This window comes from Cornus florida, unplaced genomic scaffold, assembly GCF_030987335.1.
Source record: "Cornus florida cultivar Cherokee Brave unplaced genomic scaffold, ASM3098733v1 CherokeeBrave_3.0.0_Hap2_Chr07, whole genome shotgun sequence".
Taxonomy (NCBI): domain Eukaryota; kingdom Viridiplantae; phylum Streptophyta; class Magnoliopsida; order Cornales; family Cornaceae; genus Cornus; species Cornus florida.
The window spans coordinates 19,050,594-19,078,308 of NW_026775577.1; the positions used below are offsets into that span (position 1 = coordinate 19,050,594).

A 27,715-nucleotide genomic window follows, 5' to 3' on the forward strand; every position below is an offset into this window, starting at 1 on the left:
TACAAGATTCAGTAGAAAAACATAATTAGAGAGGGGAAAACTTATCAACTCTTACAGTTTCTAGGCACTTTAAAAATTGAAGACACGCAGGTTACCATCAGATTATTAATGAGTAAAAACGGTGGCAATTACATAAAGAGAGAAGATAACAGTGCCACTGTTACAGTAGTAATGACCTAAACAAAAAATTCAAGGCAAGTCCAAGGTCAATGCCCAAAGAGCCAAGCAATAAAACAAAAAAGTTTGAAAGTGACCCCAGACTGTAATGCATAAAAACACTGATGAAACAACTCCATGTAAAGATACCGCGAAGCTGGCTGGGGTCAGTAATAAAAGACAGCATCTTTTTAGGCAGCTAGTTCGTACAAAGTACCGGATCGAATATATAGTCCTAAAATGTTCAATTTGTAAAGGATGAGTAAATATAGTGATTTCAACAATGTATGTATATTTAAGTGTTAGATTGTACATGTCTTGTATGCATGTGCCTAGTTTTGTTCCAATCTCTTTCATTATGAAGTGAAGAAACACATTTTGTTGTCCACGAGAGTGGACTAGGAATCCTAAAAAAAAAAACCTTAAACCAAATCATATTGAAGTCTAATTTTTAAAAATGTTACAACAAAGTCTCGTTCGGGTTAAACAATTATACCATCCATTTAGTTGCCAGAAAAATTTAGAAAAGAAACCACAAGGGCTTACGCTGCTTAGCCCAAGTGGTGTCTCTTCCTCCTTCCCAATGGATGGGACAAATGGGTACATGTGTGACTTAAATAACAATAACAACCAAGCTTTTTTCCCAACTACTTGGCGTCGACTACAAGAATCCTATGTTTCTATTCCGCTCTATTTAAGGCCATACCCTCAGTTAATTCACATGCTATCATATCCTTCCTTACTAACTCTACACACGTTAACTTTTGTCTTCCTCTTCCCCTAGTATACCCTCAATGTGGACTATGTCACTTTTCTTATCTGGTGCACTTAAAAGTCTTCTTTGCACATGTCCAAACCATAAAAATAAAAATCAAATCAGAAAATAAATAATAATGAGTCTTGCCGATGATCTTTCATTATTTTAAAAGTCAAACAACTGACTATATACAATGAATTAAATTAGTATCCTTTCTCATTTCCAGAACGCATTAGTTAACCTTATTCAATGACTTAGATGAATTTCTCATTTTATGGAAATCAAAGCACCAATAATCATAAGCCTCAAATTTATATTTTCATACATTTTGTAGCAAGCAGTTCACTTTGCATTAGCTGTTTTGAAATAAAGAGGAGAGGGAATATGTTGCATTTTAGTAAGTGATATTAGCTCTTTGTCACCTCGGTTGGTTTCTGGCTGCAAGAAACCCCCTCCCCAAAGAAGAAAAAAAAAAAAAGAAGTCACCTTAGATTTCTTATGACAAAATGTATAGCATGAATGTTAGGAATTGTGTCAACAGAATATATTACTTGTATTTGCTTCAAGAGACTCTCAGTTCATGTTGTTTCCACTACAACATTTTTTTTTTCCTAGTTGGTACTCACACACACATGCCTCCACTAAGGCTCGAACTCCTAACCTCTCTTTGAGAAGTAGGGGCTTGGTACCGCTAGGCCACTGGCCTGTTGGTCACTACAACATTCACTAAACTCGGTTTGCCAAAAAGAAAAATACAAATAACAAGTTAGTGTAGTAGCAGCAGTCTACAAATTATCAGTTCGACAGGCTAAAACAATGAAGCATGACTCATACTGCTGAACTCTAAATGTTGGTATATGATATGGCTGAATGATTGACCAAAAACATAGAAAAGAGAGGGAAAAAACAGAAAAATTTGTGCAAATGAGATCAGTATATAACTTTACAAAAATATGCACCAATAGTAGTGCACTTATAATGCATTAAAGAATAAAACTCTATTCAGAACATCAGATTAAAAAATCAACCACCTAAAAACTATACATTCTAATCAAGTGTAAATATGCAAAACTCCTGCAGAAATATCCTAAGTGGTTAATCAAGCTAAAACATAAAGCACGTTGGGAACTAGTATTATAAGAAAACATAACCACTCACCCACTAAGTATATCAGCATTGCCATGATATCAATGTTCTCTTCCAGATAAACATAAAAGCCCATTGGGTTAGAAGCAGAATATCTTACCAGGGCATGTTCTACGCTATTTGTCTTGATGAGTGATGGGGTCACCGCAGGGTTTAAAAAAGGGATATAGATCCAAGTTTTACTTTTTCTTCTTTGGTGCCAAAGAAGTGGATTTAGAGAATAGTGATAGTTTCATTCCAAAAAAAACAGATGTCTTGGAAGATGATTTCCTCTCTTTGCGGTGGTCGCTCGAATCAATATAGGAAACAAGATCAGATCCAGAGAATTCTTGTGGGTAACTATATTCGATATCTCTCAATAGTCGAAGCAGTTCCATTGCAATTGTCTTCCCTTTGTCATTCCCATTTAGAGTCATACTGACAAGGGCAGGAATTACACCCTCATCCATGACCAGTTGACAATATTGATCACGTTGAGAGCACAAAGAAAGGAGAACAGCCCCCGCGTGCTCCTGGTCCTCACGACTGTCAGTCTCGAGTATTTTAGCAATAGAAGCAATGCATCCATCAGTTTCAGCAACAGAAACCCTAGCATCTTCATTATGACACAAATTTTTCAAAATGGTTATGCAGTATCTTGCAAGAGCAGTATCTTCAAAAAGAGGAACCAGGTTGGGGATGAACTTTGAAGCAACAATGAGGGGACAAATATCACTGTCTGAGGACAAATTATATAGTATTTTAACGGCTGGTTCCTGGAATTCCCTGATCTGGGTGTCGATTAACTTTACAATGGAAGTAAGTGCTCCAGATGATGCAATTTTAGATCTACAATATTGGTGGCAAGATAACACCTCCATTATAGCAAGAGCTTCTTCAGTTAGATCTGAATCAAGAAGTGATGCCAATAGGCCATATGCATCTTCATTTAAGTATGGTATCCTGCTTCTGCATAAAGTAACCCATTGTAGATTAATATGGACTGGAAAAAGTTTCATAGTTTTCCCACATAATGGTAAACAATACACAAAAACCACATATAGAAGTTTAGATAGCATGAATTGTATCAATAAAAAAGGACAGCAGTTAGCACAGTAAATTAAAAACTAATTTATGGTTCAAAGAAGCAGTTATACAGTTGCAACGTAGCAACAACATATTTATATTTTGTACAGGCATAAGTATTAACCACACTAGAATTTGAGCTAAATTACATTCCATCTCTAATTAGCAAGTCAATTCAAGTGATTCCCGACCCAATAAAACTCAAGTTGGGAGGAACTTGGACATGTTCAACATCATTTTGAAATATTTATATAAGCAATCAATGTACTATGAATTTAAAATTTTAAATGCTCATAAAACAAGGGATGCCATTGGTTACAACTACAGACATCAGTATAATTAGAACCTACCAACAACAAAGAAGAAATTACTTGCATTTGTAAGGAACCTGCTAACAACAAAGAAGAAATTACCTGCATTTGTTTACAAATGCTAACAACAACTGAGATCCAGTTCTCTGAGCTTTTACATCATGCAGGTCATGTGCGTCCTTTAGAAACCTAATAAGTGGTTTGACAGAATTCTCAAGCAACAGCAAATGACAAGCTTGATCATCATGGTTCAAATAGTGTCTGACATCTTCAACAGCCTTGCATTGAGATTCCCACGAAAGTGCATCAAGTTTGGATAAAAACTCCATAATTGTTTCGCATGTATTTGCATAAGATTGAATACTGTGAGAATCATCCTTGGTCTGCTCTGAAATCAAGTTAAAACCATTTGTGATTCTAACACGTGAGGAATCTGAATTGTAACTAGTATCTGAGGAACCGAGCGATACATTGCTGAAATCCATTGGAAGCCGTATATCATTCATAGAACTGCTCAAACTAGCAATGGAAGTGAAAGAAGTTTCCCAGGACTGAACCTCCGCTGATTGTATACACGGATCAGGAATGGTGACTCCATGCATCATACACCACTTTGAAATAAGGTCCTTCATGTTAGTATTTGGTGTCAATGACAACTGGGACAGCTTCCTTTCAGTCTTTGGACATGTATCGTTACCTTCATCAAACCACTTCTGTATCCACATCCTTTCAAAGGTTTGCCCAGAAGCAATGACAACGGGATCATACATCAATCTAAAAGATATGGGGCACTTAAATTCGTCAGGAGGTATGGCTGTACTCAACAAGTCAGCTTGAGCCACATTACACCCATATTCTGCTCGAGATTCCACTTCACCAGATTGGTCACAAGAGGATGCAAATGGAAAAGATTCTTCATGATGTACACTGGCATTCTCTGTTTGTGCTCTCACAATTAGTTGTCCATACTTCTTCAGCTGATTCATAAAGCATAACAAGATCTGCTTCTTTCCCAGATCACCATCGCCAACTTTTTCGAGCATCTTCCTAATGGATCTTTTCTCTATCAAAAGAGCCTTTTGGGATGTAATATGAAGTCTCAAAGCTGCAAATTGAATAGCTTCAATTGCAAGTTTTTCTATTGAGTCTGTTGAGGATGCATACTGCTGGAAGAATGCTAGCAAAACGTTCCCAGCCTCTTCTTCAGAAGAGTCCAAGGTAAACGTTGCAGCTTTAAGGTCACCAATTATATGAGAGATCTGAAAATGACAGTTAATCACAAATTTAAACACATCACTGAACCTAATATTCTTAGGGATTCTGTGACCTTATTTCTACTTTTTTTATTTTTGTGCAGTCAAAAACCAGAACATGCCACTCTACTTTACATGGTTCAAATTACACATATATCTCAACGTCATATAGGTTGAGAGGATAGCTACATTAGCAAATGCATTCTAATAGGGGGGAAAAGTATACTTATTGAAGAAATGAAGGATAAATGGACCATCTATGGTACCTCTTCACCATTGGAGGCTAATAGAAGAGGCACATATGATGCAGGTACCCAATGCCAGTGCACTGGTTTTGCATGGGGAGCAAAGTCTTCAGATAATACTAGGGGTGGCAAAATGGGTCATAACCCACCAACCCGCCCATATCCGCCCGCTTTTAAATGGATATGGGTGAACCATTTTAAAATATGGGTCAAAATGGGTGGCTCATATTCAACCCATTTTTATAGTGGGTTAAATGGTTGGGTCACCCATATTTCACCCATTATATAAGAGACCCAGTTTCACAACCTCTATTTGACTCAAATTCACCTCTTCCTTTCTAAAATTCTCTCTGCATCATGGACTCCCCGTGTATGTAATCCTACAGCTCGAAAGAAACCTATATTTACATATGTATTTCAAAGTAGGATGACCTGATTTATTCATTTAATTATTTATTCTATAAAAATCTTAACAGATTACCTTCATGCATGTCTAGTCAAAAAATAAAATAATATAAATTTAAAGAATTTCCAAAATAAATTAGAGGATTACAATTATCCATACATATTTTTACAAGTTTTATCCATCTAAAATAAAAATAAAAAACTATAATAATGATATTATCCAAAATAGTAACTTTTTTTTCTTCCTAAAACGGGTTGGCGGGTCATGACGGGTTCACCTGACCCAGTTCACCCAACCCATATTTAACTCGTTACAAGCAGGTTGAATATGGGTCACAACCTATATTCGACCCGCACATATTTGACCCTGCACAAACCCGACCCAACCTGCCCATTTGCCACCCCTAGATAATATGTGCATTAAATTGAATTAAAAAAAATTACATATAAAGATTTTTTCTTCAAATTCCTAGAAGATTAAATGAATATCACAGGAATTGTTCAACTTTGAAAATGTGTTGACTTGTTATTCATCTCAAGACTGAAAATTTGAGCTTCAAGAAGACGTTTACAAAAAATTAGGACTTTTACTGATTTGATTCATAAAGTGTGGACAATGTTAACAACTAAAGGCAAATATTACTGTTTAGAAAAACTAAAGGCAAATATTTTCTTTATCCAGGCTTGATTATGCACAAAGAGGGGAGAAATTAGCGGCGATTTTAATCATAGAATTGAAGCAGGATGGATTAAATAGAGGAGTGTTTCTAACATATTGTGTGACCAATGTGTAACTATATAACTGCTATTAAACCAGCCATTTATTACGGCACAAAATATTGGGCGGCTAAGAAACAACAAATGCACAAATTAAGTGTTGCGGAGATGCGAATATCAAGATGGATGTGTGCAAGACATGAAGGATAAATTACGAATGATTAAAGTCATGAAATGGTTAAAGTAGAAACTATTGGAGATAAAATGAGAAAAAAATCAATTAAAATGATTTGGACATATCCAGCGACAAATAACTGCACCAGTTAGGAAAAATGATATAAGATAATGCTAGGGGAAAGGGAAAATCAGAACTAACATGAGTTGAGATATTCAGAAAACGTATTATAGCATAAGGTTTAACTGAGGCTATAAAATTAAATAAAGTGGAATTGCGAAATAGGAAATGAAATATAGATAAATGCATCAAATATTTGGTGGAAAGCATGGAATGAATTGAAAAAGAAAAAAGAAAGTCAGAGCAAAAAGAATGGGAACATTTGTCCTATATGTGCAAATTAAAATGAGGCAGACTTTACCAGTAGAGCATAAACCTAAAAAGATTGGTTGAATTTTTTAATGTTCCCAAGTTTCTTTTGGGAATAATAAGAAAAATACATAGTTCCACAAGACTATACTTATGCCTTGCAGCTATTTATCTTTTACTGCATGCTGCACTAGAAGCTCCCATTTTCACAATACAATTTTTATTCTCTGGTTCTGAAAATTCAACTTAAAGTTTCAAAGTTCATAAATTTTCACATTCAACAAAAATATCTCAATGTGCTTTTAAATATTCAGCAGCAAATTCTTAGTGTGCTTTGATATGAAACATGAGGGGATAAAAATAGATCAGGGAAATGGGACAATGTGGATAAGGACACGTCAACATAAAGAAGCTTATAACCAAGTCAACACATTTAAGTTATTTAACCAATCACAGAATTAGACCAAAATGAATTCAATTTCAAGTGATTGCTTAAAGAAAGAAAGGACTACAGAAAGAAGTAACATAGTAGAAATACAAAGAAAACAAGATATACTATATTAAAATTCCATATTGGTAAACAAGGGAAGTGATACCCTAATATTTATGTTAAGCATTACCAAGACAATGCTCATCAAACACATAATAGCAGCAATTTATATTTCTTGTCACATTATTTCGTGTACATTCACCCACCCACCCTGTCCAAGAAAAATGAAAAAAAAAAAAAAAAAAGTAAAGAAGAAATAAAGAATTCAGAAGGACATGTAATTTGACTAACCTCCACAGCTAACACTACTGGAACCATACTTTGAATTTGGCTTAAACTTTGCTCCAATAAATTCCTTGATCGTTTACATCTTGACAGTATTGCATTCCCTGTTATTGCCTGAAAATATGGCGTGAAGCAGTATCAATATTTGATTACATTATTAAGTATATAATGGAGAGATAAAAACTATTAGTCACATCATTGTCTATGCAACGATCAAATATTCCATAAAGGAAAAACCTCCACATAATGGCATGTAGAGTGTCCAAATGATTGAGAGGAGAAACTTGTCACACTGAAGGCCAACTTTCAGCAGAAAGGGAGGTCAAGACCTGTGGATTGGTGAAGACCTAAGCTGGATACCTTAGGGGAGGACCTCGGCAGTAAACTTAGACCTTCTTTGAGAGAGAGGTATTGTAATGTCACAAGAATAGTAAAACTGCCATCCAACAGAGCTAAGAGACCCATTTTCTCATTTGGAGCATCCTACACACATCCCAATTAATTTATATTGTCCTTGATTTTATCTCTGAGCTACACGTGTCCTCCCCCTTGGTATTCAGTCATCATGTATGTAAGGACTTCCAAGAATACATCTTTTCCTTTTTGTACATTCCCTTGCCTCCAAGTTACATTTTGATGAATCTTCGATCCAAGCCACCAATTCATATGGAATCCTCAGCAGTTGGCCACGTGTAGTGATTTATTCCACTGGAATCCATATCATAATTGTGTCACAATGTATACCTAGTATGGTGGGGTTTGGGAAATGACCATGCCTAATACACCATTGCTGAATTACATTATGACATTTGTGGCAATGTCTGGCGAGCTCACCATACAAAGATGGGCCCTTCCTATGTCAGAGAAGGTCATTTGGTTCCTCAGGTCCACATCGAGACCCTGGGCTTTAACAACCGTGTTAGATCATATCATAGCCATTCACTAAGCTCGCCCCCCCCCCCCCCCCCCCCCCCCCCCAAGTACTGACTCATTACTTGGGCGGGTGTCTGATTACTTCCTTTTTACTATTTTATTTTTATTTTTTTTATGTGTTTTCTGATTTTATTTTTCTTTAACTTCTTCTTTTTTATTTATTTTCTGTCCCTTAAATCTTTTGTAAGGGGGAACAACAAATGACAATCATTCCTCTTACTCTCTTCCTCCAAGTTTTTGCTTTTTCTGTTTAGAAAAATCAGAAACTGAGGTTATGAACTTATGGCATCAAATGAAACTATTTAAGTAGAAGAGGTCATAAAGCCTTCCAAGAACCTCCTAAGCAAAGGTTTTGCTGGCTTATAGTGAGATTAAAAACAAAAAGCATCACGCAGACCATTAGTATTGCAACATCCCACTCTAATTTCATTGGTAATTGTGGAACCACATAGGTCTGCAGTATCTCTTTTCAGCATTCCCTCTCTTTCCATTGGTCAAACTAATCATTGCATCTTCTTATTAATTTTGCTGGAAACCAATTTTAGAAAATCATCTGTAGGATCTCCTCAGCTCAGCTACAAGCAGAACATAAAGAAGCAGCATCGCTAGACCACTAGCTTTTGTAAAAACCTAATCTGATTTCACCACAACTCATGGAACCACAAAGTACTGCAATATCTCTTTCGAACCTTACCTCTCCTTTGACATCTCCTCAAACCAAATAATCACTGCATGCAGTTCTTAATTTTGAAATTGTGTTAAAAATCATCTCTAGGATATAGTCATTAGCCTTTATGGTTCGGTACTGTGTCTGCTCACTAAATTTACAAAATTTGGCCAACAATGCAACTCCAAAGTATTTCAACTTTTTAAATTAATATTCTAAAATTTTTATTATAAGTTAAGTCTTTTAGGAGCTGAAACCAATATAAAATACCAGGTGTGTCCAAAATGATGATTTCAATTTCACATGGGTGACATGCAGTTAAAACTTTTAAAATATCTAACTACTTTAGTGGAAGTGTTTAAGATACCAACCAAGTAGAGCTTACTAGACTCGCTGCATTGATGAAGCAATGCCTTGGCTTTTCCAATTGCATTGTTCAACAAGCAAAGCACCTCTATTCCTGATGAGCATCGGGGACGAGCTGCTTCTATTTCTGGAAATATCTTTAAGATTCTCTCGACCAATTTCAATAGTTCTATACACATCACATAATGCACCTGCATTCATGGAATACAACAAATGAGATAGTGACAAATAGCATTATGGTTGTTACAAATCAATTGCTCTAAAACATTAAGCTATCTCGCTCTTAAGAAGAAAAAAAAACATTAAGCTATCTCGCTCTTAAGAAGAAAAAAAATAGAAATTTTAGGCATATAGATGGCTTTGCCCATGGACATATATGAATGATTTATCTTCCATATTGGTTAACATTAAATTATCAGATATCATTGTGTTATCACATCTGGATCAAAATCACTTGTTATATTACATAAAAGTGGAAAACATTCAAGCAGAACTGGAAAAGAAAGAAACTACCCCAACATGTTATACCTTTATAGCACCAGGACATGGCAGTTCTTCCACAACTTCAGTAAGTTCTGTCCCCATCCAAAATAATCTGCCAGTTAATAACAATCAAAAGGTTAAATTTATGCATTTGTTTACATGAAATTTTATAAATAGTCTGATATATGTATTTTTATGAGTATTAGGCAATGCCAATGTGTCATCTCAAGATACATTTCACAGAACATTCTCATGTAATAAGTGTTAGGAATTAGAGGTCATTGTGTTGGTAATTTCCCTGATCAAAACATCTGTTGTATTGGTAGGGTCGAGTTGAGTTGAATTGTTTTTGTTTTGTTTAGGTTGGCAATTAGTCATGTTGACTTGCCTTCTAGTTTGCTTGAAAGAGATGTGGTTTAAGACATTTGTCGAGGAATACATGGAGATAGAAATGTAATATGGAATTAAGTGCCTTAATAAACTAAATATCATGCAAATTAGGACAAGTTAAGTTTGATTGAGTGAACCTTCGGATTAAAATGGATAATTAACTTGGTTGATCCTAATTGACAGGATAGCTTTTATGAATTATAAAGTGTTTGCAAATCTAAAATGTGTTTTTTAGGACTTGAAAAACTTACAAGATGTCTGGAGTTGGCCCAGAATCGATATCCACATAGGGTGTTGAGTGTAGTTGAAATATGACCCTCAACCTTTCGAGTCATAAAGTCTTTTGAACTAAGAATTTCAAAATAATCTTTATATGTCCAAAAACTAGACTCAATAATTCAAGTTTGTTTGCCCTCAACTAAGCCTGAAAAGTTAGATCTTGGATACAGTCTTCTAAAGAGTGCTACAGGGCAAACCAAAGAGTAGTCGACGAGTGCATTATGAACCTGTACGGTGCAAACACTCCCAAAAGTTGTGCACTGGTGCACAATGGCTTCTAGACCTTCATCTGGAGAGAAAATACTAGTTTCAGATCCAAATTTCTAGTGATCCGATTGACTCTTTACTTGTAGGTAATCTGATCTGATTGACTCGTTTCTCTTACTCTTTACTCATTTGACCCCTCAATTGATGCTTGAATATTAACTCAGAATCCCTCACGAGTCTAAGTAGAGTAATCTACTAAAAAAGTTCAGAGAGAGAGAAGAAAAAGAAAGATTGAAAGAAAGTAAGTGGCCTATGCAAGCAAGCTAATAGCGATTAACAATATCCAGTTCTAGGCTTCTAGCCTCAACAATCTGAGTTGCTAGGAGGGATGAACCGGGGAATGACCCAAACATTCAGCTTTATTCGTAAAACACGGATGCCCCTTTTTTGTTAAATGGACTCTTCTAAATGTCTTAAGTACCTACATTGAACACATGATACCTGTATACAGGTACAGAATACATGTCCGACGTGTCTGGTTGAGCATATACCGGCAAGCATATTCGATAATTCAAGTATATACATAATCGTGCATAAATCTCCCTTATTATCATCATTTTGTTACATTTTATGCTGAATACTCTAATACTATATACATTATTTTATCTTAAAAGAAGAAGAATATCAAATTTGAAAACGTTTAACGATACTCCCCAGTGCTGTGCTCCACAACTTGATAAATCCGATGCTTAAAAACGCACTCACACCGCATAATACGGGGTGCCCCAGACACAACTCATGTTTTCTTTCTTTCTCGACAGCAAGATATACCATTAAATATTATGTTTCAGTATTGCTTTATGCAGTTGCAGCAATTTGAACAATTCTCAGCACCCAAACATTTGCAAACATGATGCTAGACAAAGAATACCTAGAGACATACATATACAACAGGTAAACCGCAATAGAAATTCAATGAATAGATTATACCTCACAAGGATCGATCCATACTGATCTCTACAAAATTTCGATGAATTTACGAGTTTTTCTTATCAAATTTTAAAGACTAAAATTTCCACCACAAAAGGTCAGACCGTTTGCCAAAAAAGAGATAAAAGCAAATCCTAAAATTGTTAACGGGAATATAATTTTATGTACATAAAAGCCAACCTAAGTCACATCAATTCCTACAGATAATTATGATAAGAGCAAATAGTCCGAGTTGGATATTAAAAGAAAAACACTTTTGTATCACAAGTTTTTCAATATAATAGCATTGATATATAAGACATCAAAAGTAGATAATTGGTAGCAAATTGATCACTAGCAATACACAAAATTGATATCAAAATTAACTGATTTCAGTAGGTGTTCATTTGGATAAAGAATAAAGCATTAAAAAGCCTTACACCGCGATGTGAAGAGCCGAACAAGAAGAGAAGCCCTTTCCTCTGCTCTCCAAGAATCAAAATGGCCAAAACCCACTTCTCAAACAATAAAAATTCCCTTAAATCTATTGAATTCTGGACCAAAAAATCAAATTTTCACCGAATTTTTCGGACTTTTTCGGTAAATCAGCAGATGATAGTTCATTAGAAGCTCTGTAGATGAACAGTACTGACATTCCGAACACATAATAGTTCTTCCACACAAGACCCAATTATGGGAACAATTCAAACCTCAGTACTGTTTCTTCATAGATAAGATAGAATATCACCAAGACAGAGAAACAAGACCCCACAAAAAGCAAGACTAACCCATAATTTGTAGACTCTAAAATAACCAGAAACAAAACACCAATCCAATTATTAAGCTTTTACAAGCCCTTAAAAGTTCTTTTGCACAAAACCCAATTATGGGAACAATTCAAACCTCAGCACTGTTTCTTCATAGATAAGATTAGAATATGATCAAGAGAGAGAAACAAACCAAAAAAAAAAAAAAAAAAAAAGACAAGACAAACCCAGAATTTGTAGACACTAACAGAGACAGAAACAGAGCGCCAATCAACTACTAAGCTTTTACAATCCCTGAAGCACACAAGTTAACTGAGAAAAGGCACCACTAAGAAAAGTAAAACCACAACACAGTAAAAGACAGAGTCGTCACACACACAAACACACATTCGTCACACACACATATATATATAGATATATTTTTAGAGAGAGAGATGGTACCTAATCCATTACTATATATTGAAGAGTGCAATCTTGGTTCTGGTATGTAGAAAACACGCCATCACAGAAAAAAGCTGACATATCAACGAGCAACCAACCAACAGCAAAAACAAAAAGTAGTTTCTCTTGACGGCCACCTTCAGGTCTGAACATCCACATAGCTGGTCAAAAGTAGCATACCACAAGGAATCTTGCTGCTTCCAATATTTCTTAGTCCGTTATGGAGAGCAATACAAGAGTTTAAGACATTGGTCAAGTGGAGTAATCAAAGACAAAAATATGGCAAAATTTCACACTCAATGATTAAAAAAATTATATATTTCTTATCATAGTCACAATGGACCCAGGTAGCTAAATTTGAATAATTTCTTATCAAATCCATAATGGGACCTACAAGGTAACTAAATTTGAATAATTCCTTATGGGACGACGCACGAGGAAACTAAATTTCTTATCAAAGTGACAGTATTTAAATTATTCAAATTAATAAACGTTGATTGGTTTATCGTCTATAACTTGTCAAAGTTCGAAGAATGAAAATATAGATCAATTGTTGTAGCGTTTTCTCAATTAAGAAAAGGACAAAAGTGAAAGAAATAAATGTATGAATTTCTTGTCATGATAAATAAAAATAAAAATAAAAACAGAAATGACAAAAGTCTAGAACAGAAATTTTAAAAAAGAAATAATAAAGAGATTTCTTCACCTAAACTCATACATTAATTATCAACAATTTTGTAAAAGGTTATTACTTTTTTATCTTTCTAGTGAAAGGTTTAGAGCCTTTTTGATGGTGCTTTATTTACAAGACATTACTTAGTAAATCGCTGTGCTCGTGTTTTGAATTCCCTTCCTAAAACACGATCTATTGGGATTGATTTTCAATCAAGTGAATGATGTGTTTTGAATTCACCTCCTAAAGCACGATCTATAGGGATTGATTTTCAACCATTGTATCAAGTGAATGATGAGGTAGGGTAGAAATCAATTATGAGGCGGACGCGGAGAATGTTGGTTTCTTGCAGTTTGGTGAGTATATTTCATCCTTTTTTTGACCACTTTTGGGCTTGAAACAATATAGTGCTCTCCTTCTATATCCTTCCTTCTCTCAACCTTCCGACCAACTAATGGAAAGTTTATACCTAATTTTCCTTTTATGCCCTCCAGTTGCTTCCCTTACCAAATGGAACATTAGCTTTATGAGTTGACCTAATCATGTATACTTCAAAGAAGTTAATAACATGAAAAATGCTGGTCATAATTGGAACCAGCCTATACATTTATTTAATATTGATAAATTATATTGACTTCCTCTAGAATTTGGGCACATTACAGGTAGACCGTTCAATATTTATTGCTTTGATCTCTCCTAAATCCATTCACATGTTGTCCAAAAGTGATTTTGAGTGTGAAAAATTAATAATACCCCTATATTATAATAATATATTATATTGCATTTTATACAATAGAATGGCAAAATTGTCATTTTATTATAAAATTTGGTCTGTGCCAAATCTAAAGAGAATTTAAAGTAATAAATGCTAAAACAATCAATCTCTCCGAATATAATTTGCACAAAAATAATGAAAAGTCACTGTAAATTACCCTTTGAAATAAATTACATGTGCATATCAACAGACTAGTAAAAAACACGTGGTCAAAATTTAAAAGTTAATTTATAATAAAAATTTTATTTTATAAATAACTACTACGTAATTAGCAACTTTATTTTGGCCAATTAATATGAAAGTCTGAAATTTTTTACCATGTTAATATTTCTAGTAAAATCACACGTTTTAAATAGTTAATATTTAATATTTATAAAGTCATTATAAATATATATTTGTAAGAGTTTAGTTTTATTATTTCTTTTATTAATAAATTTTATAAACAATAGTCAAGCAGAATTAATAATAAAATAATTGTGATCCAAAAGTAAAATAAACAATAATCAATAGAAATAATGTAACTTCTATACGTAAAATTAGCTGTGATCCAAAAACTAAACAAAACAATAATCAAACAGAAATAATGTAATTATGTGTTAATAAAATTAATATGTAAAAAGTAATTATAATCCAAAACTAAAGTAAACAATAATCAAGCATAAATAAAATAGTTTTTATATGCTTGGACAAAATTAATTGTACTGGTAGAAGAGAAGCCAAATTTATCAAGTTGCTAATCAATTACCCAACCCAGATTGGAAAGAGATAAGAGAAATTAAAAAATTTTAAAAAAAAATCAATTTACTTAAAATTTTTAATTTATTGTCAAGTTTCTAATCAATTATTAAAAAATCTTATAATAGAGAAAAGGGTACTAATCAATTATTAAAAAAATTAAAAATAGAGAAAATGAATTGAAAAAATTCATAACAGAGAAAAGGTAACATATTGATTTTTTTTTTTAAATCCAATTTTGTATGGAATAGAAAAGGTAGCAGAAATCTAATTAAAAATCATAACTTTGCATTTACAATTATTTATTTTTCTATATGCAAACTAAATTTAGAAGATCAACCATTGTTGTCAATTGTCACCAATCAAACATTAAACAAAGAATAAAAAATAAAATACTTTCATGGTGCTTATGAGAAAATAAAAATTAAAATTAAAGAAGAAAAACATAATCCTAATAAACTTACCAGATGAAATACGATTGCCGCCTTCCGGGAGAAAAATCTGAACACCAATTACAAAGAGAGAAGGAATTGATAATTTGTTTAGTTGTTTTATTCCCGATGAATTTCTATTGATAACTTGTTTTAGTTGTTTTAGTCCTGAATTACAAGTATAATAGGATTTATTTTAATTGGTAACTTTTAATAATAGTATAAATATTTTAATTGGTAACAATTGGTAACTTGTTTTAGTTATTTTAGTCGTGAATTTCAAGTATAATAGGATTTATTTTAATTGGTAATTTTTAATAATAGTATATATATTTTAATTGGTAACTTGTTTTAGTTATTTTAGTCCCTGAATTCTAAGTATAATAGGATTTATTTTAATTGGTAATTTTTTTAGAGTATAATAGATTTATTTTAATTGGTAACTTTTTAGGATATAATAGATTTATTTTAATTGGTAATTTATTTTTAATGATGATTTGAAATTTTATTTTTAATAATAGTATAGATTTAGATAGTCATTTGCCATGTTTTTGGAAATATGGGCTTGTTCAGATCAAAAAAGGAGATGCAAACTTTGCTCTGAGTTAGGCCCAAAACCAACCTCATCCCAATGTCGTGAGAATAGCTATAAACCAAGAAATCATCCACAAGATGCATCTTCAACATTTCAGGATCAAGAAAATGGAATGCCATATGACAAAGTGGATTGTCTGCCTATAATGATGAATTTCATGAGGTTTTTAACTTTCTCTTCAATGTTCTGATGGAGCATGTACAAATCAGATCCATCGGATTGAGTCCCAAGATTATATAGTAGATCCTACAAGTAGCTCCATATTATATTCAACCTAGACAAGGAAAGGCTGTGAAGTTGATATGTAGATGACATCAACCATGACCTAGGGTTTTAATGTATGGTCTACATGAAGCATTGGCATTATCTCCCTATATTCAATGTAAAGTGCACTGAAAACGGATATTTGAACCCAAAAGTTGGACAATATTGTTAGAGAATCGTCGGAGCCCGTCTGTTAAAATATTATTTTGTGTAAAATATACATTATAATATATAATGTGTAATTATTATTATTTTTTTATTTTTAGTATAGTCTATTAAGATATATAAATGTGTAAAATTATTATGTATTTTACATATATTAAGTAGGTTTTTACATTTTTATATAAAAGGTATAAAATAAGAGCTTCTCCAGCAATATATTAAATACTGTTAAAACACTCTTTTGTGTAATATACACAGCATGTTTGATGTGTAAATACTGCTAAAACACTATTTTGTTACACAAAAATTTTGGACTATTTATTTTTAGTTCCAGTGATTGTTTTATATGTGTAAAAATATATTCCCCAATAACAATCAACTGACTCCACATAATTTTTTCAAACTTACTTAATATAGAGTTGATTCATTAATGGAATGAGTAATAGGAAGGAAAAAAAATATATATGTTGATGTGATTATATAAAAAGGTTGTGTAAAATATACAATAATTTTACATATTGGTAACGTGGCAGTGTAACTTAACAGACTGCTGAAAAAAAAAAAAAAAAAACAAAAAAAAAAAAATTACACAATAACAGTGTAAATTTTACTCAAAATGTTAAGATACACTGTCACGTCACCAATGTGTAAAATTGTTGTGTATTTTACACAACCTTTTTACATAACTACATCAACATATTTCCTTTCTCCTTCCTCTTCCTCATTCCATTAACGTAAAAATTATGTGGGGTCCCGGCATAACACTGATGGGTTATTATTAAGGGATATATTTTTACACAAAAAATATAAAATAATAAAAATTTATTATCCAAATTTACACATAAATAATCCAATTTTTTTGTTTAGGCATACTTATAACTAATCGGTCATTCATGAATGAGATAAGGAATTGGAGAGTTTCATTTTCTTATATTATAGTAGGGCTAATAATTATGCTTAATTTTTCGATACAAATATCATTACTCAAACCTTAATTATGAAATAATTATAAAATTTACAAAAGATGCAAAGGATGCCTTTATATTCAATGTATGGGGATAGCAGGCCGTGCAATATAAAATAACTGATCATGAGCTAAATCACATGAAGTAAGAGCAGAATTAGAAAGTGACAAAACCTAAGTCAGGTAGAGTAGAAAAGGAAGTGAAAGTCCGAAGAATCTGATAGTGACGTTCGTTTAAAAAAATTGTGTAACTTAACTTGTAAGATTATAGGTCTTTTCAAACAAACAGTAAATTTATGCGTGTGACTTTGATGTTTATCTAACCTAGCTACCGAAAAAAACAAAAGAGTCATTCATTTCTTTTCTCTTTGTCATGCTTATTGACAATTGAAACCATATGTGTCTCACTTTTTTCTCACAATTACTGTATCACATCTTATCCAAGTGGACTCAAGCCACAGACCTATTATCAAGTTAGAATTTCTTTTATATGTAAATAGTTTTATTTCATATGTAGACACTGACACAAATTGGCTGGTACATGAACATCTTAAGCCGATCTGCTTCTATCCTCAGGAACCAAATCACTGAAAGATCCTTCAACACTCCTCACATTTAGATCCAACTCTTGAATTTACTTTTGGTCTTATTGTTCTTTAATCCAACATCCCTTTAGCTCCTGAAAATTATAAGAGTGATAGGAATATTTAATTAAAATCAATAAATATGATCTTATGATAACTTAATTATTGTTAAATATCATTATTTTTTTTTAGACATATATTTTATATTATTCTATATATCAAATTTGTAGATCACTGACAAATATGAGTTGTATTCTGAAAATTTATTAGATTGTTATTACTTGCACGTAGGAAGGTAAGTTTAGGACAATGCCTAACATTTTTGTCATTATCCAGGACAATTTTTTCTACTCATTTTATTGTTGAGATTATTTGTGTGGTTTAAATTTTATGACTCATTGTTATCGCCATATTATTCATATTGATCTATTATTCATCTTTTTGAATGTATTGTCAATTCATATTGATGTATTACTATTGTTTTTAGTATCGTATAAAAAAAAATCTAAAAATTCCCTCACAAAGAGGACTCTAAAACTGCAAATGCGGTGAATGTGGATGAGGTTATACTGATGCCCTCACAAAGAGGACTCTAACATTGCAAATGCGGTGAATGTGGATGAGGTTATACTGTTCATATATTATTTATCTTATTGAATGTATTGTCAATTCATATTGATGTATTTACTCATATCACAGCGAGCTTGAAGCTCTAACAATTGTATATCAATAGAATTTGTTGTATTGTCCTTAGTATCTTATAAAAATATCTAGATCTTGTTTGATTTGTAACAACGGTTCTTAAAAAATCGAAAATCGAAAATTGTACAAAAAAACTCTACTTAGTTCAGTTTTCTAAAAACTGTTTTATGAAAACTCATTATAAAAATATTTGTTCTCTGAAACTTGCTTTCTATTCTTTGAATTTTTGACAACCGTTTTTAGAATTACAATCCAAGCAAATTCCCAAAGACTCTAAAACTACAAATGTGGTGAATGGGAATGAGGTGGTGGTGCAAATTAACCAAGCAAGCTCCTAAAAATTCTGCAAAGGTGGTGAATGTGAATGAGGTGGTGGTGAGGGGATCGAGCAAGCACATAAATTTTACATGGTCCTGAAATTACTCCTAAACAAACAAAAGAAAATAAGAAATACCAAAAAGAAAAAAGAAAAAAAAAATGCAGCATTTAAATGACAATAAAGTTAGCAAGAAACAAACAAAGAAGACAGGCTTTAGAGGTAGTGGAATCCGTGGGCATTAGTATTTCTTTAGAAAAGGTGGATTTGACATGATAAGGATTCCAAGGGCGAGGATCCTCCGTGATGGGTGGTTCAACTGGACTGTCCAAAAAAAGGTAGTACAGGAGAGGATCCTGGTTCTGATTCCAAAATACTATCAAAATGAAACTAATTTCTACAACGCCACTTATTATGAAACACAGAATCCAACCCAATATGGATTCCATGTGTCACTCTCATCTAATGATTAAAATCCTACCCATCTCTTCTTCCTTCGTTCCAACGCATCATTAACTAGGAAATAGTTTGTGATATCAACCATTTAGGGTTCTAAACTACCAACTCATCAATGGAAGTTATTGGGGATTGGCATGCTCCACATGGAGGGATGTTATAAACTTGAGAAGTGCTACCGAAAGTCGCTAATGACGCCCTGGTAATTGGTTAAAAGAAATTCGAATCAATTAACGGGACGTTAGTAGTTGGACAAGTTGTCCTTATTGAGTGTCGCTAGCACTCAATGTGCTTTTAACAACAAATAAAATAACTCACTCTGACCCACAAAAAATGTCAATCTTTTCATATGTCTCGCTTCTCTTTCCAATGCACTATTTTTTTAATGTTCTTAATTTACCCTCATTGTCTTGAAATAATAAAAGCAATTCAAGTTATATGGATTCACTACAGAAGGGTATATTTGAAATTTCATTACCACTGTAACAAAAATATATATAAAAACTACACTTTTAAAAAGTTAGGTTCCAAAAAAGAACATTTTTTTATATGGAATGAATGGACTATTAATTTAAACTAAGAAGGTCAAAACAAGAATGTGAATGTGTATGGATGGTGTGAAGCTACGGCAGCATTATAGAAGGGATTGATATTGCAGGCTGCAGCCAAGGATGGTTGCATCCACAGCCCCTTCTCTGCCATAGTAGCCTATTTTTTTAGAACGCGTGGTCGTTTACCAATGAACTTTAGCCTAAATGGTATAAGCTCTTCTCTCCTTCAGAGAGAGATTGAGTATTCGAGACCCGATGGGAGCAACATTATAACGTGAATGCGTGTTTGCTTGATCTTTCGAAAGAGAGGAAGGAATAAAAAACTTATGGTCTACCAAGACTATTCGAAATGATTAGATAAGCGTACTGGTCCACTTGCAAAAGGTTGGTACCTGCGATCAACTTAATAGAAAAGCGAGCGTTTTGAGTAGATATTTTATCAACTTGGAGCTAGATATAACTCAGGCCAAGCAACTTTCTGTTCTCTAGAAAGAAATTCAGCATATATCAGTTGGAATTTTGCAAAGGGAAGAATCAATAGCCACCATTTTTAATATTAACTATCAGCAGATCTTCCAAAATTTAAAAGTGTCCAAGAGAATATATATTCATGAATCTTATAACATGGAGTTTTTGTGACCACGTACTTTTGTCAAAAGTTGAAACAAACCATATAGCACCTTCCCCCTATGCGTTAGTTGAATGCTGTGGTCGACGAGTCCGAATCCTCTGCTGCATAGTTGAAGGATCCTGTACTTTTTTTATCAGTGCAGCAGAGTATACTGGTTCTGCGTCGACGCCACCACCAATGAACTGACATGAAGTTCTCTAACTGGAATCAAATATTTGTTATGCCGTTCAAAACAGCATAATATTGGAAGCTAATTCCATCCACTTGTGGCACATAAGACACACAGGCCTTTTGTCACAGTAATATGGCAAACCTAAAGTTTTCTCAACCACAGCCTTCATGATGATTGAAGAAAATGAGAGTATATTTTTGTAGTTGAAACAAAAAATAAAAGGCAAAAATGAGGATAGGAAAAGAATGAAATTACTAACCAAAAAGAAAAGATGGGAAAGGATGACAAAGTCTCAATTAAAATATGAAAGAGAAGAATAAATAATGTAGAACAGATTGCTGATGATTTTGGAACCTGTTTGGACTGTCAAAAGGTCAAACAGACAGACTGACACATTTTTTTCAGGATAATTTTGACGAATTCATTTTGACCTGAAATTACCCTGATTTGAAAAGACTCCTAACTCGCAAAAATTAGCATCTTTACCGCTGAAGTAGGTCTTTTGGCTACATCCAATCGTTTAGGGTTCGAAAATTACATTTTCCCAATTTTGAATGTTTCGGAATTTTCGTTAGAAGTCCAAATAGATTCGAATTACTTTCCTTTTTGGTATTTAATAATTTTTAGCAATTAAGTTTCTTATCTTATTTTTACATAAAAAATTTAAAAGTTTGATTTTGAGCAGGTTTCCTTAAACTTCTAGTTTCCTTATGTTTTTAGGGTTTCTTATGCTGTTAGAATTTTTATTTATAAATACATTTATAGCAGAATAATTCATTCCATTATCAATATATAAAATTTCAAATTTTTCTAATTTTGTTAGTGAAAAAAGTATCCAAGAGAATTTGAAATTTTGAATGATTTAACAGAACCATATCAAGAGTGTCTCTTGATACTGATTCTCCTTTCACTTGTTTTTTGTCCTGCTCCATCTAATGGTTATTAATGGGAGGACTCACTATTTATTAATTCTTCTTCCCCTTTTCAGGATATATTCCATTGCCCAATTGGCTTAACCCCACCACCACCACCTTTTCCCACCTGTTTATAAGGAGCTCCATTGCTAACTTCTTTCCCATACCATCAACTCATCTTCCTTCACTTAAAATATTATTTCTTTTCTCTTCCTTTTTGCTTGTTACATGCTTCATTTTTAGTCACTTCTTTACTCACTCACTCACTCACTCCCATTTTCATTCTTTGACCACCACACAAAAACTGAACTCTATTTGCCTTCTTTAGTTGTGTTAATTTTAAGTGCACTTAGAACTTAGCAATCCACTAATGGCATCAAACTCCCTCTCCTCTTGGACACAAAAGCAGAATAAGCTCTTCGAGAAGGCGTTGGCTTTGTATGACAAGGAGACCCCGGACCGTTGGCAGAACATTGCCAGAGCAGTGGGAGAGAAATCTGCAGAGGAAGTGAAGAGGCACTATGAGGTCCTCGTAGAGGACCTCAGGCACATTGAATCAGGCAATGTCCCGTACCCGAAGTACAGGTCGACCGGAGGCAATCGCTGAAGCAATGGAGCATCCTGACCACAGATGACACTGCAGTAAGTAGTACTATCTGTCTAGTGTATCTAGCCAAATGCTCATTTTGCAGCTAGGTTTTTATGCAAACACTTTCCTCATTGTTCCACCAAGTCTCTACCTATAGTCTACCTTGAGACCCTTGGACATTACTCAGTTCTGGTCCGTCACAAAAGTGTCTTGCACAACACCGTCGTCACTATACGAACTGTGGTCACTACAAACGCCGTGAATCCACCATCTCTTATGCACAACACCGTGTTGTTCATAGGAGAGGATTTTGCTACAAAAAATATTTTTCTCATTTTTTTCGTTTTTTAGGTAAATTATTATTATTATTATTATATATTGCTTTTTCGGTATTTGGTAAAGGTCTAAGTCGAGGTTGAGATTAAGTCTATCAGGAAGCTTAAAATAATGAGTAATGATAGGAGAATCGAAAAAGAATCCCCGAATAAGTCCCGAATTTGACGTGGTTAGCTATACTTATCACGTGTTAAACAATTATTTTTTGGAAACTGTTTAAGTAGATGAGGTAGACAAAAATACATCAGATTCGATATTTATTCGGAGAAATCATTCGGTAACTTTATCATTTTCCTAAAATAATTTATCAAAAATTAATGGTTATTTTTGTTAAGTTTAATATTTTTTTTCTTTATAAATATTTTACGGCAATTGAACACTAAAAAATAAAAAATATAATTTTTAAAAAATATTTTACATCCAAACAAGTATTAAACCAAAGCTCCCTTCACTAACCTGCTTATCATTTTTTTTTAGTGGACAAAAGGTGAGCATATATCATTCAACTTCTTATCTTGTACCTAAGCACAAAGAAATCCCACACAAGACTTAATACTACTCTTTGTCATGGATAACATGACAATGGTGATCAAAGATTAGTTCACAGCACGAAATTTTTATCATTGCGAAGTCTAAAGAAAATAAGATATACGTAATGTGCAGAGAGACTGTTGCCGTCTCTAGAGGCATGTAAATTTTAATAATAGTTCAAACAATTCAAATTTGAGATACAAAATACTGGTCCCCTCTTTTATTTATATACATATATACACACACACACACACATCAAACTCTTGCATGCCCTACTCAATTAACTTCTTTCTTTTCCCATTACTTTGCAATTTGTAACCTTTATTTATTTATGGCTTTTGTCTTTTCCATCCTATCTGATACTTCAGGCAGCATTTCTATTTTAACTTTTAATTTCCATTTTTGAATATATTATTTTATCACTTTAATGATTTAGGACTGATTTTTCTTTTCCTCTCAAATCTCTACATTTGTAACAGGCTTAATTAAGAAGTACTAAATAAAAGCTCCACTGGTGGTCAAGACAAAGCTAGTAGAAAGTATCAGTACAAGAAGTATTTCAAAATGAAGCTCTGCTATGTATTGTAGTTTTCATTTAGCTTTCCTAATCTTGATGAAAAAACTTTTCATCTTATCATGTAATTGTAATCAGTGTAATAATTAATAAACTTTTCATCTTTTTATGTAATTGTAATCAGTGTAATATTCATAATTCAGTGGTGTCCCCGTATTGAATTCTGTGTCATTCAAGGCTGTCTCATCTACATGTGGACACGAATTAAATCTTCTCAGATAAACAATTACTATAACAAATGAATATATATATATATATATATGATCATAAGTGACAATTTTTTTTTTTTCCTTTTGTCCAACATAAGTAGCAATTAACCAATTCATCAGTGGAACAACAAAATTCAATATACTTGGGATATGTTTGGTTCAGTATTTTAAAAAGAGTAGTTCTCGTAAATTCAAAAACAGAAAACTGTTTTAGATAATTATAAAAAACAGTTCTACTTAAAAACAAATTTTTTTATATTTGATTTTTTATAAATTTGAACTAAGTAGAATTTTTATACAATTTTTTTATTTTCAGAAAATTAATAGCTATTTTCTAAACCACAAACCAAACAAGCCATTAATCTTCAAATCCAAATGACGAAGCCTGCCCAAAATTGTGAAAATTTGAGTCACCATTGGGCTATTAAACTAATTGGTATGACCTCTTCTTCCCCTTTTTAAGAGGTGGGGTGTTCGAGTTCTAAGCGAACAAATTAAAATGTGATGTTGACGGAATGTGTTTATGATGGGAGATTACTTTTTCAAACACGGCTAATAATATTTTTTTTTTCAAACCCGTCACCCTCGCTAAAATAAATGCTGAAATAAATGTTCAACAACATGGCTCTTTTTCTTCTAACTATGTGTAGTTCTTTTCCCGATCAAAAGAAGATAGACTCAGAATGCAGATTATAAATACTAAAATTACACCATCTAAGTGTTCCAAAAAAAAAATTATGGACATCAAAGGACCTTAAATTAGATATTTGTTTTAAAAAAATTATTCCAAAAGTTATATAACATATATATATATATATAACTCAAAAGTGTCGGGAAAATCAAAAGTTACAAAACTTTTTCCACCGTTTGTCACTGACTGGTGTTAGAGAACCAGGTTCGTTGACCTCCCAATAAACCAGGCCTTGGTGGACCATCTCTTGGCCCATCTGACTTCGAACATGGCCCAATAAACTCCTTATTGGTGAGGAGCAAAGCCCGCACAACACTGGGTTAAATTCATGTCCACGTGGCAAAGTGAAATCCCCAAGCACCGCCACGTCACCCAACGGTAACGCGAGTTATTAACCAACCGTTGTATCTATATATCTTACACTTTTTGTCTCTCCCAACTCATTCATTCATAATTTATTTGGTTCTTTGAAATTTGATCTAACATTTACCACAGTAATTTCTAGAGAGATAAAGTGTAGAGAGAGATAGACATGGCAATGAGGACGGCGTTGTTGGTGCTATGGCTGGCCGTGGTGTCGGTGGAGATGACCTTGTGTTTGGGTGAGGAATCTTGGACTGATTGGGCTAAGGGAAAGTTCACTGAGTAAGTTCATATACACATATACATACATTTCATTTTCTATCGTTTTAAGTTTGAAGTAATTTTTTTCTAATTTCAATACCAGTTATATGCTATGAAATATAAAAAATAGCATAGAATTAATTCAATGTGATTATAGTTATACAAAAGGCGAGGGAATCAGAAATTTTGATAATTTAGTTAAAAATTGCTTATACTTTTATTTCTTTTTTGAGTAAATGCTTCCATTTTGATTATTATTAAGTTAATATTTAAGTAAATAGGTATATTATAAATAAAGAATTTTGGCGAGGGCAGTGAGTATGTTCAGGTGTTTTTATCCCAAAAAACAAAATAGTAGGAGCATTATTAAAAAAATTCAAGCTAGATAAAGCTTTTTCTTTTTTTTTCATTTTTTTTTTTTGGGTTAATGACCTGAACCATTCTAATCAGGGTTTCTTTGGACAAATGGCAAAAACAAGAACCCCGACTACCGTTTAGATCAGTATCTGGACCTGAGACCTCAAGGTAGTAACCCGATTGGGCCGCTTTCCCCAACATAGGAAGCATTAAACCTATATGCATGTCATTACTTGCGACTCGAGAGAATATTGAACCTAATTGGGCCGCACATTGAACCTTTGGACCCTTTTTTTTTTTTGCACCCCTTGTAAATGTGTGTGTTTTTGTTTTTTTCATGTCGTAAGTTTTTACACATACTTTTGCTCACGTCCAGACTCGAATCCTTCACCCTGGAAAGATTTTACTATTGGACTACAAATTCTTTGATTAATACAATTAATGTTGGCTCAAAGTATTATGATACAATTGTACGCGTCACACATAGTTGCAACCCTAATTACACACACCTGTCAACTTTTCTGCAGCTCCAAAAGCTTTTGATTTCAAATTTCGTCTCTTATAATGTTATGTACATAGTTGCACTATGTGACTATGTGAAGCTCTGTAAGCTTGCCCACTGACATTTGTTTGGCCAAGCTTAGTGAAAATGTTCAAATACCACTGTTTTATGGATCATTAATTTATGTTTTGATGTCCCATTTTAGGATCGGAGGACAAGATTCAAAATCTGCACCTGAGCAGTCGATTAGCAATGCAGGCCAAGCTGCATCAAAAGCTTCAGAAGGTTTGTGTGTGTGTGTGTGTGTGTTTTTTTTTTTTCAGACTCGTGCGATGTTATTCCATGCAAATCAATTCGTTCTCCAACATTTTCATTTTTGATATTTTGGCAGACGCGATGAAGTACGCTTCTTCAAAGGCCAATGAGGCGGCAGACATGACCAATAAAGCAAAGAATTACGCAAGTGAGCAAGCAAATTCGGCCATGGACACCGTTTCCGGCAAGGCCGGTGAGGCCGTGAACAATGCTGGTGACAAGGCCAATCAAGCTCGGAAAATGGCTAACGATAAGGTCACCGATTACAAAGACACACTGTCAGCAGCAATGCCTTATGGAGAAGAGAACGTCAAGAAAGCCTACGAAGAAGCCAAAGCCCAGGCCAATGGAGGTTATGTCTCCTTCAGGGATGTCATGACCACTAAAGCCAGGGACATGAACAACAACCACAACTGAGTGATAGGTTGCTGCTCTAATTATATTTATAAATACATATATCACTATATCTATATATGGCTGTTCTATAATAAGTTTACTATAGGTTGAATTGAGACCTGTAATATTTCAAGAACATTTTCTTGTAATTAATAAGGGACTGCCATGCCATACATCTTTGCCTTTCCTTCTCATGATTAGGCAACTCTGATGGCATTTTGGGACAGTTCAAAATGAAATTGTGGGTATGTGTGTATATATACATATGTATATATATGCGTCTCATCTTGGATTTAATCTTTTTGTCTCAAAATTTTTAGGTTACAGAGTTTCATATTTTAGTTGATTTTGCTGTACTAAGTAGTCCACTTTTTGCTGGTGGTTATAAAATGTCATATGGAATTATATCCATGGTCTCTGTCAACAGCTTATTTTTGGGGTTTAATTCTTGCTTGTTCTGACATTTGTTTTCATATTTTTTAATGGTATTAAGCTCTTTTGTTCTAAATCTGTGAATGGAATCATATTCATGGGTCAAAACCGAATGTCACATAATTATTCTAAATTGGGAATTGAATCATATTCAAGCGTCAAAAACCAACCAATGTCACGTAATTCTTCTAAACCAATGTCACATAATTGAATCATATTAAAGCATCAAAACCGAAGTCACATAATCAAAACCAACCAATGTCACATAATTCTTCTAAACCGAAAATTGAATCATATTCAAGCATCAAAACCAAATGTCACATAATTCTTCTAAACCGGCCAGAAATTGAATCATATT

General features: G+C 33.4%; 3 protein-coding genes across 6 annotated transcripts; 2 read left to right on the forward strand and 1 right to left on the reverse strand.

Moving 5' to 3' along the window:
* Positions 1–1,851: 1,851 nt before the first annotated feature.
* On the reverse strand, positions 1,852–13,134 carry LOC132266691 (U-box domain-containing protein 5-like). Of its 4 annotated transcripts, XM_059767658.1 has the most exons (7): positions 12,877–13,134; positions 12,109–12,222; positions 9,869–9,935; positions 9,346–9,531; positions 7,381–7,488; positions 3,538–4,694; positions 1,852–3,007 (listed from the first exon to the last, which is right to left on the reverse strand). In XM_059767658.1, the coding sequence occupies exons 3-7, from the start codon at positions 9,923–9,925 to the stop codon at positions 2,239–2,241; spliced, it is 2,277 nt and encodes a 758-aa protein (XP_059623641.1). In that variant the 5' UTR covers positions 9,926–9,935; positions 12,109–12,222; positions 12,877–13,134; the 3' UTR covers positions 1,852–2,238. The 4 variants fall into 4 exon arrangements, with proteins under 4 accessions (XP_059623641.1, XP_059623640.1, XP_059623639.1 ...); XM_059767657.1 differs by lacking the exon at positions 12,109–12,222; XM_059767656.1 differs by lacking the exon at positions 12,877–13,134 and having other exon boundaries at positions 12,109–12,870.
* Positions 13,135–21,942: 8,808 nt separating this feature from the next.
* Positions 21,943–23,945, forward strand: LOC132266694 (protein RADIALIS-like 3). The gene is made up of 2 exons (XM_059767661.1): positions 21,943–22,443; positions 23,737–23,945. Exon 1 carries the CDS (start codon positions 22,172–22,174, stop codon positions 22,406–22,408), a length of 237 nt encoding a protein of 78 aa, XP_059623644.1. The 5' UTR covers positions 21,943–22,171; the 3' UTR covers positions 22,409–22,443; positions 23,737–23,945.
* A 1,242-nt stretch (positions 23,946–25,187) lies between these two features.
* LOC132266692 (embryonic protein DC-8-like) lies at positions 25,188–27,386 on the forward strand. The gene is made up of 3 exons (XM_059767660.1): positions 25,188–25,376; positions 26,420–26,499; positions 26,606–27,386. Exons 1-3 carry the CDS (start codon positions 25,264–25,266, stop codon positions 26,944–26,946), a joined length of 534 nt encoding a protein of 177 aa, XP_059623643.1. The 5' UTR covers positions 25,188–25,263; the 3' UTR covers positions 26,947–27,386.
* Positions 27,387–27,715: the final 329 nt, after the last annotated feature.